Source organism: Schistocerca piceifrons, chromosome 2 (genome assembly GCF_021461385.2).
Source record: "Schistocerca piceifrons isolate TAMUIC-IGC-003096 chromosome 2, iqSchPice1.1, whole genome shotgun sequence".
Classification (NCBI taxonomy): domain Eukaryota; kingdom Metazoa; phylum Arthropoda; class Insecta; order Orthoptera; family Acrididae; genus Schistocerca; species Schistocerca piceifrons.
In genome coordinates, this window is record NC_060139.1 from 398,399,958 (window position 1) to 398,417,110 (window position 17,153).

The 17,153-nt window shown below is 43.3% G+C and overlaps 2 protein-coding genes across 3 annotated transcripts in view; one reads left to right on the forward strand and one right to left on the reverse strand.

The window, feature by feature from the left end:
* Nucleotides 1-17,153, reverse strand: part of LOC124776225 (vacuolar protein sorting-associated protein 18 homolog) — a 267,952-nt gene that overhangs the window by 83,539 nt on the left and 167,260 nt on the right. The window lies entirely within an intron of this gene.
* Nucleotides 11,553-16,467, forward strand: LOC124776226 (cuticle protein 7-like). The gene is made up of 2 exons (XM_047251083.1): nt 11,553-11,704; nt 15,602-16,467. Exons 1-2 carry the CDS (start codon nt 11,693-11,695, stop codon nt 16,343-16,345), a joined length of 756 nt encoding a protein of 251 aa, XP_047107039.1. The 5' UTR covers nt 11,553-11,692; the 3' UTR covers nt 16,346-16,467.

Here is a 17,153-nt window from a genome sequence, read left to right on the forward strand (position 1 = left end):
CGGCTATATCCTTCTCACGTGAAAAACTATGAGCACACAATCCATCAAATTAACAGTACTGTCTGCTAGTCCATTCATTTTAATGAATACATTCTCATAACACAATTAAGCAGATCGAAAACATTCCTGCAATGAACTATACGGGTTTGCACAGCGACGATTTGTCATTAACTGCATTCAAACTCATGCGTAAGCCTCTTGCAATGTACGCTGAGGGCTACGTACTTTCCTAAATAGTAGTTACAGATATTTTCGCAATATGAACATCATTCCTCTATCTTCTCTTCACTGAGCGGAACCTTCTGCCGAACAGAAATATGACAATCTGGTAGACGTACCGAAAAAGTTAAATACAGCCCTACATGACATGAATTAACACCGCTCATGGAGATGACACTCTTTCGGCTAAAGAATATTCTTCCCAATTCAGCTGAGATGGCTTAAAGTATCTTTCCAAATGACATCAAGGAATGAAATTATGCAAAGTGTACATGTTTCGGTGTATCACTAGTGCTGGCCGTGAACAACATTCTGATCGTAAAGGCCGCTGTATCAGCTTTGGCAAGAGCTCGTGTATATATGCCCGTCTACCTCAGTCCCAGAAAACGTGTCTCCTGCTTCACTAATCGTGCTACCACTGTAATAAAATTAAACATCAATACGAACACTGTTGTATGAAACTAGATGCACAAGTTTCATTGGAATTAAGAGACCGACTATCAGCTGTGACCAGGAATTCCTTTTCTGTGAAACTAGATTTTGCATGTTATTTAATTTCTGAGTTGAGTCTAAAACAATTATGCTTTTATGCTTGTGAGCTCCACTCACTATCTTCAAATGACAAAATAGGAATATGTAAACTCAAATAGCAACAGTGAACTACAAATAAAAAATGACAATAGATAAATAAATCCACAGCAAGCGGAATACCAACATGCAAAACAAAAACGCTACGAATTTATGCACAACCTACTATTGTTGTCGTTGTTGTTGTTCGACATATGTGCACTACCTGCCGTTGCAAAGCTCATACTTTTAGCTTCTGTAACATCACGTACATATTTGCAATAAACGTAACTTTAAATATATGAGCATTCCCATTTCTTTAAGATGGCGTAGCTACACTGTTGGTGCCACACTGAAATTCACTGTTTCAGTACCTCAACAACTTAAAACCAGAACTCAACAGGAACGAACGAGACTGAGTCTGAATCACTCGTACCTAGGTGGAATGGAGGAACAATGGTTCCATTACAAACGACCTTTTCCAATTTTTTACCAGCGTCCGTATCAGAGATCGCTAACGCACGACTGTACTTCGGCGCTTGGCTCGAAGGCGTGTATTTGAAGTCCTGGGAGTGGAAGTAATTCTCTTCAAGGGGGTTGGGGTACGGGGGAGGTGATGGCGGACTGTGCACGATCACCATACTTTGCTCCAATGACCTCCACAGCGTCTCTTGGACGGCGCGTGTGGCTGAAGGTGATCGTACGTCGGATGGGGAGCCTTAGACCATATGGCCTCCTTAGCGTTATTCCAGGGGAGTGAGCTGTGTGTCGGTAGCGGGTTTCATCCTCTCCCTTCTCACATCATCACAGAACACAAACATCGAACTAAAGTCTACGCGCACTCATAGTCTCTTTGGAGAGATACACTACAGGCACAAACATACATTTCGTGAGACAAAATTTGCCACAGTGTGCAAGGAAGCAAAGTCTTTTCCTATTACGTGGCTCAACAACCGCTCGTGGGCATCTCTGTTAACGATGTCATACGACTTTACTTTTTTCGAGTTCGTTGGCGGAAATATTCCCTGCAATTGTGTTATTGTGGTCTTCGGACCGAAAGCTGGTCTGATGCAGTTCTGCAAGTACACCAATCAAAACAAGCCACTTCTTCTCTGCATAACCACTGCATCTTACATCAATTTGATCCTGCTTACTGTACTCACGTCACGGTCTGTCTGTACAATTTGCACCACTCACATTTCCCTCCATTACCAAATTTGCTCTTCTGCATGCCCCAGGATGTGTTCTCACAACCGATCCCTTGTTAAGAATTTATGTAGGCAACTGACTACAGCAGTGAAATATTAATAGAAAAGCATTTTTATTTACCAGTCGGCTGTATAAATTATATTTATTCGATTGTTTTCGGTCGTTTCAATTACCATCAACTGGGAGATCTCAACATACACACGGAACACATGTACTACAGGCAGACACGAACTAAAAAATTAGAGTTGTTCTTCTGAAAACCACATCATATGCAGTACTTACAAAATTATAACATCTGTTCGTTTACAAATGCGTATTTCTCACAGAAGACACATTCACGTACCAAATGTAGCAATGGCAACACGCACAACGCAACACAATCAGCTTTTGACAAAATCGTACAATACTTAGAAAAATTATACATACACTCCTGATAGTAAACACGCGACTGACATCTCAGGCCATGTGGTGCTGTGAACAAACAGCATGTTATATTACATATAGTTTCTTTTGTTCGTTCAGTTCTTCCAGTTGAAGATGGTTGAAAAAACCGAAACCGGTCCAATAAATGTGATTTATACAGCTGACTGGCAAATAAAAATGCTTTTCTATAAACGATCGCCTGTTGTAATTAGTTTTACCATACATTTCTTTTCTCCTCGATCGATTCCGTACCTAGTCATTAGTTACGCGATCTGTCCATCTAATCTTCAGAATTGTTTTATGGCACCGCAATTTAAAAGCTTTCATTCTCTCCTTGTTTGTACTGTTTACTGCCCACGTTTCATTCCACATAAGGCTACACACCAGGTAAATACGCCCAGAAATTATTCCCTAACACTCAAAATTGCATTCGATCTTAACAAATATATCATTTTCAAAAAAGTTTTCCTTACTACTAGCGGCCTGGCTTTCATGTCGTCTGTCCTTCGACCATGTTCAGTTACTGGGCTAGCCAAATAGTAAAAATCCTCTACTAATTTCCTGGTTAAATTCAACTTTTCTACATTACTCTTGTTTTGCCTTTGCAGATATTCATGTGATAACATTTTCCCACGACACTACCCATTCCATTTACTGAGCTTCCTGATCCTTTGCCGTCCCTGACAAAATGACAATGTCTTCTGCAAAACTCAAATTCTACACGTCTTCTCCGTAAACTTTAATTCCCTTTCCAGTTTGCTCCTTGGTTTTCTTTACCGCTCGCGCATTGTACAAGTTGAATAAAATGGTGAATAGCCTATAACCCAGTCTCAGTCCCTTCTCAACAATTGGCTCCCTTTCATGTTCTTCGATTCTTATAACTGTTATCTGGTTTCCGTATATGTTGTAGTTAGCTTCTCGATCCTTATATCATCGAATTATTTACCACTTTCGAGAAATTTATTCATTGACAAATACCGATTGTAAATTAGAGTTGGAAGCGGGTAAAAATGTAATTTATTTTCCTCTATCGTCTGTTTGCTGACGGCAGACGAACTGCGGATAAAAGAAGCAGCTAATTGTGAAATAATCGGAACATCTGCTGAGAACAGCGTCTGGGGCGGAGCAGCGGAGGCAGCCACGCCCAACCAACGCCCGAGACCTTGACAATGGCCGCACGCAGGCAATCACAGACAGACCGACAGACCGGCTGGGCTGGGCTGCCCGCATTCCGGGACAAAAGAGAATCGGCCGCAGTGCCCCGCGGCGCGGCAAGAAACAGTGGCGACACCGCTCTCCGGGGCAAACTGTTATAATCGCACTGGCAACGTTTCACGATTACGCTTTTATTTACGCGGAGCTATTCACTACTATTTACTGTCTATACAGAGAATTCGATGGAGAAACTCTCAAAAATTGACAACAATCACATAACAATTAATGACGAAAGTTTACAAAAGATCCGTCTTGCGGATTACATTGCGCTTTTGGGCAAAAATGTAACGACCAACGGAAGGCGCTTCTCCTCCTCCTCCTCCTTCTTCTTCTTCTGTGACTCTGCAGTTCATTGTGAACCTTTGCCTCGTTACCTGTTCCCCGCAAGTTACCACGATCCAACGCTCGAGGTTTCCATCCCTTACAGCACATTTCCTGCAAGTCCGCCATATCTCCATATATCCATCTGGTTCGGTTCATTCCACTTCTTTGATCCCATGGATTTCCATCTACTAACATTTTTGTTACTGCCACGTGCCCCGCCCATCTCAATCTGACTGATTTGACTATTCTTATAGTACCTCATCTCTAAGACATCTAGCATTGCTCTATCTTACGATGTTAATAATCAAATTTCCGAGGCACACGTAAGCCCTGCTCTTATAAGTGGTGCTATATATGGTTAATTTGGTGATACAAGTTAAGAGCCTTGGGGAAAACAGTTTTTTTTTAATGCAATACAAGCGCTGATGGCTCCTAGTAATCTCTGCTTAATTTCATAAGAGATGTCATTTTAGTTGATGACTACTGATTGCACATATCAAACTGCACATCTCTCTCAAAAGTATAATTGCCCTAAGTCACTGCGGACGGCGTTCTCTACTCACGTCCTTTCTCATCAGCCATATATTCTGTTTTCTGCTGGCTGATACTCGATTCCATTTCCAACTGGCCTACTCAAGTACAATGAAGGTCTCCGCCACTCCCTTCCGATTCTTGTAACTACATAAATGTCATCGAAGGTGCTTTACTACATGAATCACATCTTAATAGACAACTGCGAGTTGAAGACCCACAGAAGTGAAACAAAAATCATGAAAGTGGCATATGAATGGAAAAAAAGAACTCAGTCGTGCACCTCGAAAAGCTGGCACAAGTGACTTCCTTCGTGTACCTCGAAAGTTGTTATCACAACGGGTGGCGCATGTCCATTACATACTATAGTTAGAACAGCTGACGCAAACGGATCATTTATCTGGAAAAGATCACTACTGAGGTAAAACAGTGCCAGGAACCTATTCCTAAAGCGCTGTATTGAGAGGATAATCTTGTATGAGGAAGAAACTTGGTAGATGGGGGTGGCGGAAAATAAAAGACTGCAATCTTTCGAGAATGCTGAAGACACCACGGAGCGAAAGCGTCTCGATCCACCACGTACTAAGAGAGCAGAAGGGACAAGGAATCTACTGAAAACAGTCAATGCTTGAAGGAAAACATTCATTCCCGTTCACTGCTCTGAAGGAATAATAGGGGGGAGAAGACAGGGAGGACGACCGAGACAGGACTTCACGGATGAAATTAAAGCTGACAAAAAACAACATAAGCAGACTAGCGCCAAGAAGGGAGGAATTATGAGTGAGCCCATCGACTTTCGGACTGAGAAGAAAAAGATTTTACAACTTATGAAAATGCTGTGACGCAGCATGTGAAAGTTGGTGCATTTGGACGGGTTACTCCTGTAACTGAAATATCAGATCTGAAGATGGTTCTGGATGAACCGAAACCGGTCATATGAAAATAAAAAAATAATTGCAATCAAGACGGATTATAAGTAACATTATACAATCACTGATTGCTGCTATCCCATCAGACATTATGTCTGTTTTTGCAAAATTATGAAAATGCGTCATATAAGACAGCTACGTCTAGTCACAACCTCTAGATTTATTATATTCTCAAACTCAAACTAGTCTCAGTTTGTAATACGACCACACATGGCGCAAGCTGTCATCTAAAACGTACAATCGTCCGCATCGTTTTCATGAATAAGAAACAGAGAAGCTGCAATTTCTCTACGAAAGAGGTCCCTAATTGAACATTTTTACGCCTCCGCAGCTGGGGTCGCTAATGCACGCCGGTGAGATGGAGGTGGTGACTGTGACGAATTTAGAGCGGGTCGAATTTGAACAAGCCTAGGTAGCGGAGAAAATTTTCGTCGCCAGTATTTGGTCTGCAGGGGGAAGATAGGTAGCGGTATGAGGTTTAGGATAATCAGACATTACCCCAATATCGTGTATTAAATTTCCGATCTGTCCGCAGTGTATCATAGTGACGTCATCAAACACTATTGAGGTTGAGGTCTTCCTCCACGTCACTCCTTGGGTTATTGCAAAGCAGCAGGTTATGTGTCAGGTTTCTGCATTTTTCTCCCTATCACTCCACACTCATCCGTAACAATGCAAACACAACACCACAAACGCACTTGTCACAGGTATCCACAATTTAGGGATACAGGCTTGAGACTTCATAATAGATCGCACGAAAGTAATGCGAAACAACCTCCACAAGGACCTTGTCATGGACAGCAAGGCGGTATTCTCGCGTTGTCACAGTGATCTTCGTTCTTGTGTGAAACCAACATCGACTAGCAGGATTAAGACAACGAAGGAAAAAATACGCAGGCCCTATATAAAGAAGAGCGGCGCAAATTATCATAGGTTGGTTTGACTCGAGCGAGTGCACAGGAACTTCGGAAATATCTGATATGGCGTACACCTGAAGAAAGGCGTGTAATATCTCGCGGAAACCTGGTTAGACATGAAGTCCTTTAGGGAATCTACGACCATGTTCGGTGCTAATAAATTACTCTTGTCTTGATCGCCAATATTTATTTCTATTTTTTTACTCCTTATGATAAGTTTCGTTCTCATCATTATCAGATCTGTGGAATAAATATAACGTCGTTATAATTAAACTTTCGCTACTTGATAGGACACCCATGGAAAACAAGTGATCGTACGACAATCGAACTTTGTGGAAACATTTGTAAAGACATGAGGTAAAGGGATAAAGAATATACCACCCAAAGCAACACATTTTAATTCCCACACGAGAGGGTAACATTTGTTAATTATTTACGTTCCAGGTTGCAAACGTTGCTCATTGCGATGACCATCCGCATTCAAGACAGCCTGGAACCGCACTAGAGCGTCCATTTCACAACAGTTTGCAGCACTTTTCGAACAATGGACCATGGAATGTTCACCTGACGGTAACCGCTCGTGTACTCCTTGAAGATTGCACATTGCGTTCTCAGCCATGGCAACGTTAACTTCTTCAGTTATTTATGGTGCAATTGGCCGTCGGCCTCTCCCAGGAGCAATTCTCAAATCGCCAGTCAATTCGAGCTTTCGAATCACGTTCTACCCCGGTTCAGAAAGAGGACCTCTCCGTAAATTTCTTCAACGCTCGCTACTCGAGAAGAGCAGCCGCATTATTGATATTGTTTTGCTTAAGAGTAAAGCCCTGCTCTCCTTGTTCAGACCCGTGCTCACTGCCTGCAACCGTAATTCACACTGATGCTTGTGTTTCATCCCTACCGGCGCGTAACAGAAAGTCATGACACTAACATTAATAACGACGCAGATCCTGCAGCGCACAGTCTGAACAAAATTCCTATCAAGCTATGTACTCATACGGTACATAAGTTTTCCGCCTACACTGGCTCAAGCAGTGACAGGTTAATTATAGCCCCCCTGCACAACACGGGAAAGTATGAAAAACAATTCCCTGTACAATGGCGCAATATAAAAAAATGTAACATAAGTTAGGAGGAGAAACAATTGTCTGTACAGGACACAATGCCTTAAGTTGCATACCTTAACGGATACATAGGTATCACTAACCAATTGTAAACACTCTTCCTTAACGTCAGTGGCCAAACTGGCTCGTGCCGTTCGTCATATTACAAAATAAAAATATTTTGCTACAAGCTAGCGTTAGAGGTAACATATATATATATATATATATATATATATATATATATATATATATATATATATATATATATATATATATATATACCAGGTAGCAAAGTATCTGCGACATGTAAGTGCTTAATTACTGTTAATTTGTAGCCCACTACTGCGTATTCTACATTGTTTAACTAATGGATCACATTTTTCACGATGTCTCTATACATGTGCGTACGAATATATACAAGCTGTGTAGCTAACCTACTTGGAGAATGACAAGAACCTGTTTTGTAATGGTGTTACAAAACTTCTTAAGCTAAATTGGCACTTAGATTGCGCAGAGCCGTTTTAACAGACTTCCCTGCATCAGTAATGAACAAAACTTTAGATACATTGCACATTAAACAGTATTTTCTGACATTCATATTAAGATATTTTTCAGAGCAAGGGGTACAACAATACTATAACTATATCCTTCAATCTTTCCACGGGCACACTATACAATTCTGCTCTGAGGTGATATCTATTTACATTTGGTTCTATGTTTCTACAGCATTTATGGTTCAAATGGTTCTGAGCACTATGCGACTTAACTTCTGAGGTCATCAGTCGCCTAGAACTTAGAACTAATTAAACCTAACTAACCTAAGGACATCACACATATCCATGCCCGAGGCAGGATTCGAACCTGCGACCGTAGCGGTCACGCGGTTCCAGACTGAAGCGCCTTTAACCGCACGGCCACACCGGCCGGCCAGCATTTATGGCTTTCGCCTACATACAATAAAAGTTATGTATTAATGTCGTTCGAAAAAGTGTGAAAGAAACAGGTGAAAACGTAGATGAAGCAAAATGCATAATCTGCGATGGGCTAGAGCTGTAGAACATTCTCTAGTATGGCGGCTTTAACACTTATGCAATGAACGCTATTATCACAAAAACGCACGTGCATGGCTGCTCTGTTACTAAAGCGTGTGGTTCGTAATTTTAGTATATTTCTTTAATGGTATTTGTTAACCTTCCTTTTTTACCAGTACAATAATATCTAGTGCAGCTGAACTATAATTAATTCTTTGTGTTTCCCAAATAGAAGTCTAGTGTCTTCAGAAGTAAGAAAGATTTCAGTGGCTTACTTTCATCCAGAATTCAGTTTATTGTGGTATGAAGGGAAGGAAAAGGAGGATTAAGGGAAGAAAAAGAAGAGAGTAGTATCTTGAAACACAGTGAAATCTTAACACAAACTGTCCCCATGCCCCCCACGTAACAAAGGTCGCTTGTATGCACGTAAGTTAATTGGCTCTAGAGCAGGAAGTAAGCAATCGAATACCGGTAACAGAATTTTATCGCCAATTTTGGTCAGCAAAGGAAGGAGAGTTGGCAGCATGCAGTACTCTCTCTCTCTCTCTCTCTCTCTCTCTCTCTCTCTCTCCCTCTCGACATCAAATACACAGCCCGAAGTCCACACTCTACATTACACGTACCAATTATGGTCAGTTTCATTGAACTACAACTTCGATAGTTGCTGAGAAAAAAGTCGGACTTCATATAAAGATAGCCATTTAATTTTGCTCGGTACCAGAGTTGTGCTTTCTTGAGGCACGCCCGATGTCAGTTTCGTTCCTGTCGAATTTTCATGTCCTGTACTAACAAGTTAAAGTATCTACCAAAGTGTCTCGGAAAACGTTCAATACCTCCTACCAGGCGTCCAAGACAAGAACGCCAAACACCGAGGCAGTACTTGAGGACAGGTTGCACCAGCGTACCGTACGGAGTTTTCTTACGAAAAGCATAGCCCTATCCCCGATTTCTACTCCAAATCTAAGTCTTCCATTCGCCTGCCCAACTAATTTCACGTGTTCACGTCTTTCGCAACGCTGTATGGAATTACTCGTATGTATTTATACGGTGTTGGTGTACGAGCTTATAGACGTTTATCAGTAAAGTTGCTATCCGATATTATCGAGTTTTTTTCTCTTATTTATCGCCATCTTCTTGCACTTCACTCATAGGATACTTACCAGGCATTCACTAACTGGAAACACTGTTCTTTTAGTTCAGCGTTTCCTTTCAGTCATCCAGTAACGATACTTTTCCATAGACAAAGTCTTATCAGCGAACAGTCTGAGAACGCTACTGACCCTCTCTGATAAATCGAATAAGTACCGGGTGATCAAAAAGTCAGTATACGTTTGAGAAACTTAATAAACCACGGAATAATGTAGATACAGAGGTAAAAATTGACACACATGCTTGGAATGACATGGGATTTTAATAGAACCAAAAAAAAAAAAAAAAAAAAAAAACGGCATGCTTCGCCTCCCAGGTCCCCAGACCTCAGTCCGTGCGATTATTGGCTTTGGGGTTACCTGAAGTCGCAAGTGTATCGTGATCGACCGACATCTCTAGGTATGCTGAAAGACAACATCCGACGCCAATGCCTCACCATAACTCCGGACATGCTTTACAGCGCTGTTCACAACATTATTCCTCGGAGGAGGAGGAGGAGATTAGTGTTTAACGTCCCGTCGACAACGAGGTCATTAAGAGACGGAGCGCAAGCTCGGGTGAGGAAAGGATGGGGAAGGAAATCGGCCGTGCCCTTTCACAGGAACCATCCCGGTATTTGCCTGAAGCGATTTAGGGAAATCACGGAAAACCTAAATCAGGATGGCCGGAGACGGAATTGAACCGTCGTCCTCCCGAATGCGAGTCCAGTGTGCTAACTACTGCGCCACCTCGCTCGGTATTATTCCTCGACTACAGCTATTGTTGAGAAATGATGGTGGACATATTGAGCATTTCCTGTAAAGAAAATCATCTTTGCTTTGTCTTACTTTGTTATGCTAATTATTGCTATTCTGATCAGATGAAGCGCCATCTGTCGGGCATTTTTTGAACTTTTATATTTTTTTGGTTCTAATAAAACCCCATGTCATTCGAAGCCTGTGTGTCAATTTGTACCTCTCTATCTACATTATTCCGTGATTTATTCAGTTTTCAAATTTATACTGACTTTTTGATCACCCGGTATACTGAGAATGTCAAAGATCCCTCTAGGCTTTCTTGCGGCACCGGCGATATCAATTTCGCTCGCGTGCAATTTTCAGTGTCCTGTACACATTACTATCAAACATTCAGCACTAATCACACATTAGTGAAGATACTCTGTGCGGCTGTATCTATATCATCAGCGAGAACGGGGTACAGTATCTAAAGGAGGTCAGACATCTCGGCAGACTGAATCGACCTGTTCGACTACGTTCACAATTTGCAACATTTCGTGTTTGCGGAAACGGTACGTGCTTCACACACGTGATTCTTTCGTACTCGTCATTTATACGGAACTCGTGCTGGTTGTTTGGTACAGACATGTTTTGCTACCGCGGCTATGCGTGAAAACTCTTTAGCTTACACCATAGTTTTCCCCCGTATTTGTTTTCAGATTAATAAGGCGATTAGTTAAATTAGCACACCGACATTAGCAAGCGGACAGACGTTTAGTTAAGGGTAGAACAGTCCAATGCCATCTAGTCAGTTTTCCACACACAGCTACAATAGCGCTGCAGATTACGCATTATTTCAGCGGTTATGTCGTCCAAAACACAGATCTCCATTGTGTTTCCAGTAACTCCAGCATCTCTAGTTCGAATTTCATTCACAGCCTATTAAAAATGGTTAAATGTACGCTGTCTCAGCAGCAAACCGATAGCTAACATACTTACTTGTTCAAAGTAATGAAATGCAACAAAGCACTTGCCAATATATGAACTCCTTCAATGAAGAAGACAAAGTGGAACGACAGTACGGAAAGTGAAGTTACGCTTCCAAGTAGGTCGTTTCTATAGTAAGAACATACCGCCGCATGACGCGCGAGGGGTGGGACGGAGGAGTGGGGATCTGAATTCAATCCGCCAGGTCCAGTTCCAGCGGAGGGTCCCTGAACTCTAAGGAAGTCTCTGTTTCACTGCAAGGTCCAGCGGCCGACCTTGGCGTATGGGTGTGGACTGGATGCTACTGGTATATAAAGGTGTGGTCAGCCGAATGTGAGGCACTTTACGGCAGCAAAGTCCACCACAAAACACACCATGAAGCTCCTGGTAAGTGTCGTCGCTTACGCTGTTAAGTTTTAAGCTTCGTCATATGTATCGAGTAATTAATATAGCAGGGACATCCACGGTATACTCCGCCGCTTTTGTTTGCTCGTGTGATTACATCTCACTGAAGTTGGAAGTGAAGTTCTCTTAAAATAACGTTTATATATATTCGTAGAGGGACACCATTTACACTGATGGTAGCAGCTTCCGCGAAAAGTGACAAATTTTGGAGTCTGTCAACTATTTCAGCAAATTATTATTATAATAGTACGGCAAATGAGTCTTTTTGATTTCCCGAATTCTTCGCCATAAACAACGATTGTAGAAGACACGAGGAGAAATTAAATGTCACACACACCTAAAAAAAGTTGCAGTATCACGTAGTTATTTCAAGCAACGTCGACTAAATGTAACAAAACAAAATGAAACCTTTCAGGTGCTTATAGCACTTTCAGTGTAGTTTTTCAGGTTCAGCGCATAAATTTCGGTACATTATCTAAACAATGGAGCATATTCATCCCAGAGAACTTCAGCTGAATAAATGACTACGTAAAAACTTTCTAAAAACACGAAGTACGGTATCTAACGCAGACCTCTTCAGAAACACTTAAGACACTTTTAGTGCACTGTGTGAGATTCGTTACGTCCATAAAACGTGTGCACATTAGTTAAATGACGCACAGATAACGAAGCGAAGAATGATTACCAATGACTGACAACTATTTTACTCGAAGACACAGTATCTTTTATGAGATCACTATCGCTGGAATATTTAATTCTATGTAAAGGTTGGAAATTCGCTCAACTTCAATCGTGTCAAATCCCTGCAGATCGGTTCGAGACAGAACACTTTGCAAGCATCTATCCCAATTATACCTTTCTGGGGTACAACGTAGTGCACCTTAAAAGGTAATCATTTCATGCTCATAACCAATGTGGAGTACCATTTCCATTCAATCGTAATGCTACAGGTACTAGCCTTTCTTAACAGTCAATCGTAAAGCCTGCAGTGTCAATATCAGTGTTTAAAACACCATGTGCTGCTCAACCAATACCACACATATATTCCTAGTAAAGGAAATACTCTGAACAAACGTGAAGTGCCGAATTAAAATCTTAAGGACCACAGGTTAGAGACTAACTGAAGCCTTTCAGTATTCGAGTCTACAATCATCATGCAACTTTTTTTGCTGTCCTTACTGAAAATATTTTGCTACTATCTCTCGCTCGGCATCGCTACGAGCAAACACGCCAGTCAATGTAGGACAAGCACAGTGCTTTTTCTATGTAATAGTTAAATTTACATGTTTGTCTGACGCGCATATGCATAAACTTATTCTATAAACATCAAGTAACAAACTTCGAATTGCCATGGAGTTTAGATCGGGAACCTGTGCTCAATGCTTGTGGCAATTTTTTGTTTGGAAAGCACAGTACAACGTGGACGCCAAAGCACAGTATAATTCCGGATTTTTTAAAATTAAGAAATCACTGCCAGAGGTGAAAGAATTAATAAGTAAGAGAAAAAACCCTAGGAGCATAAGCACAACTACTGAGAAGATCTTGATAACATTTCTAAGTGGTGCAGAAATTGGTAACTAGCTTTGAATATGCAGAACCGTAAAATTTTTCTATAATATCAATGCGCCAAGATGGAACGGGCGAAGTCGTACAAATAACTGGATGCATGAATTTGTAGAGTTGTGAAAAGAAATGATCACATAGGTTCACTCGTAATTAAAGCAGGTGGCATACTTCGGTTGATGCGCAGAATGGTAGGGAAATGTGGTCATTCTGTAAAAGAGACTGCTCACCAAACACTGTTGATCTGTCCTAGAATACTGCTCAAGTGTATGGGACTCATACCAAATAGATTAACAGGGGACATTGACGTATACAGGGAAGGGCAGCACAAATAGTCACCATCTTCTCTGCCCCGAGGGAGAGAGTCGCAGAGTGGCCGAAGAAACGGAAGAAACCCTCAGCCCTTCAATTATTTTGTCAAACCATCATCACTATTTTGACCGTCTCAGGGCACGTATCTACGTATTGTCAATACTAGAAATACTGAGGAGCAGTATGATGTCCCGTGAAATATTCTTAGTGTTGGCAATATCTACTGAATATGCGATGTCGAGAAATGACAGTTTGCAATATTCTCCATTCGGGTATTGACACAGCTTCATGAACCAGCCACACGGCGTTAGTGTGCATCTTTACAGTTCGGCTTTGTGCATATCGTACCTCAGATTTAATTCTTCAAGTTGTCTTTCAACACAAAACAATTTTAATGGACATCTGTAAGGGTAATCATTGTAGACACCACTTTAGGATAGTCAACGGAGGACTCTCTACGACACCGCTCATTTTACTTATTTGAAAAGGTAGTATAGGTTGGTGAATCAAATAGCAGCTTGGAGAAATGCTTTCACTTCAAAAAATACCCCATATATCTGCACTGACTAGTAAGAGGCCGGCGAAATGCGTGTCAATTTTACCAAGTTTTTTAGAAAACGTAAAAATAATGTTTTATGTTAATTGCTTCAACATATCCTTGCAGGCAGATATTATTTCATAGACTTTTTATTAACTGTGTTTCTTTTATTAACTGTGGTTTTTCGAGCATTCGAATAATCTGCCTGTTGTCAGCAATCTCATTATTCCTAATCTCTCGTCGACTGCAACTGCCTCTCACATTAACGTATTTTGCTTCTCAATTTTACCTCTTGTCATCGTTAACAACTTGCACGGAATCTTTCGAATATGTGGTTCTGATCTGCCAGTAAATTAGCATTTGACCTGTCGTTTCTTTTCTTCAACCATTATCGGACACAGTTCCTCTTTTTCGCAATTTTTCTGTTGCTTGCAAGCTAGTAACATAATTGCAGCACACGCTTTCTTTTGAGTGTTCGGCATCTTAACCTTGTAGAACCGCGCTGTCATCTGTCAGTTTTTGTCAATTTCATTTGTGGCGTGCGGTTGCTTTAAGATATTGAAGGTTCGACAGACTACCATTGTGAATAAATACTGAACGTGTGCAGCTCCCTTAAACTGGCAAACGCCTGAAGATAGACGCAAACAATCCCGGGAGAGCTTACTTAGAAATTATGTAAGTTGAAGGTGGGGGGGAGTGAAGTAAATGGAAGAGAAGGAACTAAGGATATCAGCTGCATTGAGACTTGTGGATGTGGAATCAAATGGCTCTGAGCACTATGGGACTTAACTGCGGAGGTCATCAGTCCCCTAGATCTTAGAACTACTTAAACCTAACTAACCTAAGGACATCACACACATCCATGCCCGAGGCAGGATTCGAACCTGCGACCGTAACGGTGGCGCGGTTCCAGACTGTAGCGCCTAGAACCGCTCGGCCACCCCGGCCGGCGATGTGGAATCAGCGGCGAGTGAAAATGTGTACCGGACCAGGACTCGAACCTGGGTTCTCCTGCTTACTAGGAAGTCAAGTTAACCACTGCGCCATCCAGACAGTGTTTATCGCAAACGCGCCGACTATCTCGGCATGTTTAACGGCTGACCAACACTCCCACCTAGCGCCCGGACATGCCCGAAAGAACAAACATCACTCATTCACACAACTTATTTAGAAAATTTCTACAACGCTCTACATATCGTTTATGTAGGGATCGCAAAGACAAGATTAGACTAATTACGGCGCGCACAGAGGCATTTAAACATACATTCTTTCCGCGCTCGAAACATAGATGGAACAGGAAGAAGCTATAATAACTGGTACGAAACGAAGTACCGTTCTGCCGAGTATGAACGTAGAACTCCAGCCGTTTGTTTTCGCAGCGTGACAATTTGCTACTGGGCCACGGAGCCACACAATGGGGCCATTACAAGTTGGGAGCTGAGTGGTGTGGTGTGTGTTGCATGCAGGTGGTCCTCTCCGCTGTGGCCGCGTGCGCGCTGGCGAAGCCCGGTTTCGTGTCGCCGGTGGCGTACAACACGCTGGGCTACAGCCCGGTGGCCGGAGTGCTGGGCTACGGCGCGCTGCCGTACGCTGCCGCCTACCACGGCGTTGTAGCCGCCGCCCCCGTCGCCGCCCCCGCCGTCAGCGTCGTTGCGCCCGTGGGCCTGCGCACGCAGTACCACGCGCAGGACGAGCTGGGACAGGCCAGCTACGGCCACACGGAGCCCCTGCAGGCGCACGCCGCCGTGCAGGACGCGGCCGGCAACAAGATCGGTAGCTACAGCTACGTGGCGCCCACCGGCGAGGTGGTGCGCACCGACTACGTGGCCGACGCGCTCGGCTACCGCGTGGCCAGCAACGCGCTGCCCGTGGCGCCCGCGCCCGTCCACACCGCCGTCGCCGACACCGCCGAGGTGGTGGCCGCGCGCGCCGCCCACCTGGCCGAGGTCGAGGCCGTCAAGTCGCGCTCCAAGCGCGGCATCGCCCCCGTCGTCGCCCACGCCGTGGCCCCCGCCGTGGCCTACAGCGCACCCGCCGTCGTCGCCGCCCCGGCAGTGACCTACGCCGCCCACGTCGCCGCCCCCGCGGTCGCCTACGCCGCCCCCGTCGCTGCCCCCGCCGTCGTCGCCGCCGCCCCCGCCGTGAGGACGGCGACCCTCACCACGGTGGTGAACAACCCCGGACACGCCGTCTCCTACAGGGTCGACTGAACCCGCTCCCCTACCCCGCCCGTCACTGACTTCTCGATACCGGCTCTGCGTTGACTTACCTTCGACTTCATTTGTGTGTATGTGTGTGTTTTGGGTTTAATAAATAATTATACACTACAGTAGCGCATTTCTTTTTATTTCTCTGTTTGCTGCTTAAAGTTCGTCTATTCCAAATCGTCTTGTTTACTTCTCATTGCTACTATCAACTACGCCACGGCTTAAAATTGCATCAGGGCGACAGTTACATGGTATATGAAGTGTGTAAGAAAAGTGATGATACTGATTTTTTTTATCTACCAATCTTTATTTTTGAAACAACAATATTGTCTTCTTCAAAGTACTGTATTTCCCTTCGGCAGCTATAAAGCGGCTTGCCGTCATTCCCAGTCAAGATAGCAGCACTGAAAGGCTTCAAATGATAGGGTCTTTAACATGTTGGTTCCATTATTTTGAATGCTCTCCAGAGTATCTAAACTATGTTCAAATGCGTGTGAAATCTTATGGGACTTAACTGCTAAGGTGATCAGTCCCTAAGCTTACACAACCTTACACACACCCATGCCCGAGGGTGGACTCGAAACTCCGCCGGGACCAGCCGTACAGTTCATGACTGCAGCGCCCAAGACCGCTCGGCGAATCCCGCGCGGCCCTAAACTATGTCCTTTTACAACATTTCAATTTCGGGAAAAGAAAGATCTCAAAAGGACTCAAATCAGGCGAATGGGGAGGGGGAGGTGAGGGGGTTAACACGAAGAATGCCTTTTGAGGTCAAAATTTCCGTGTTGGAAGTGGCCGTGTGACGTGGGGT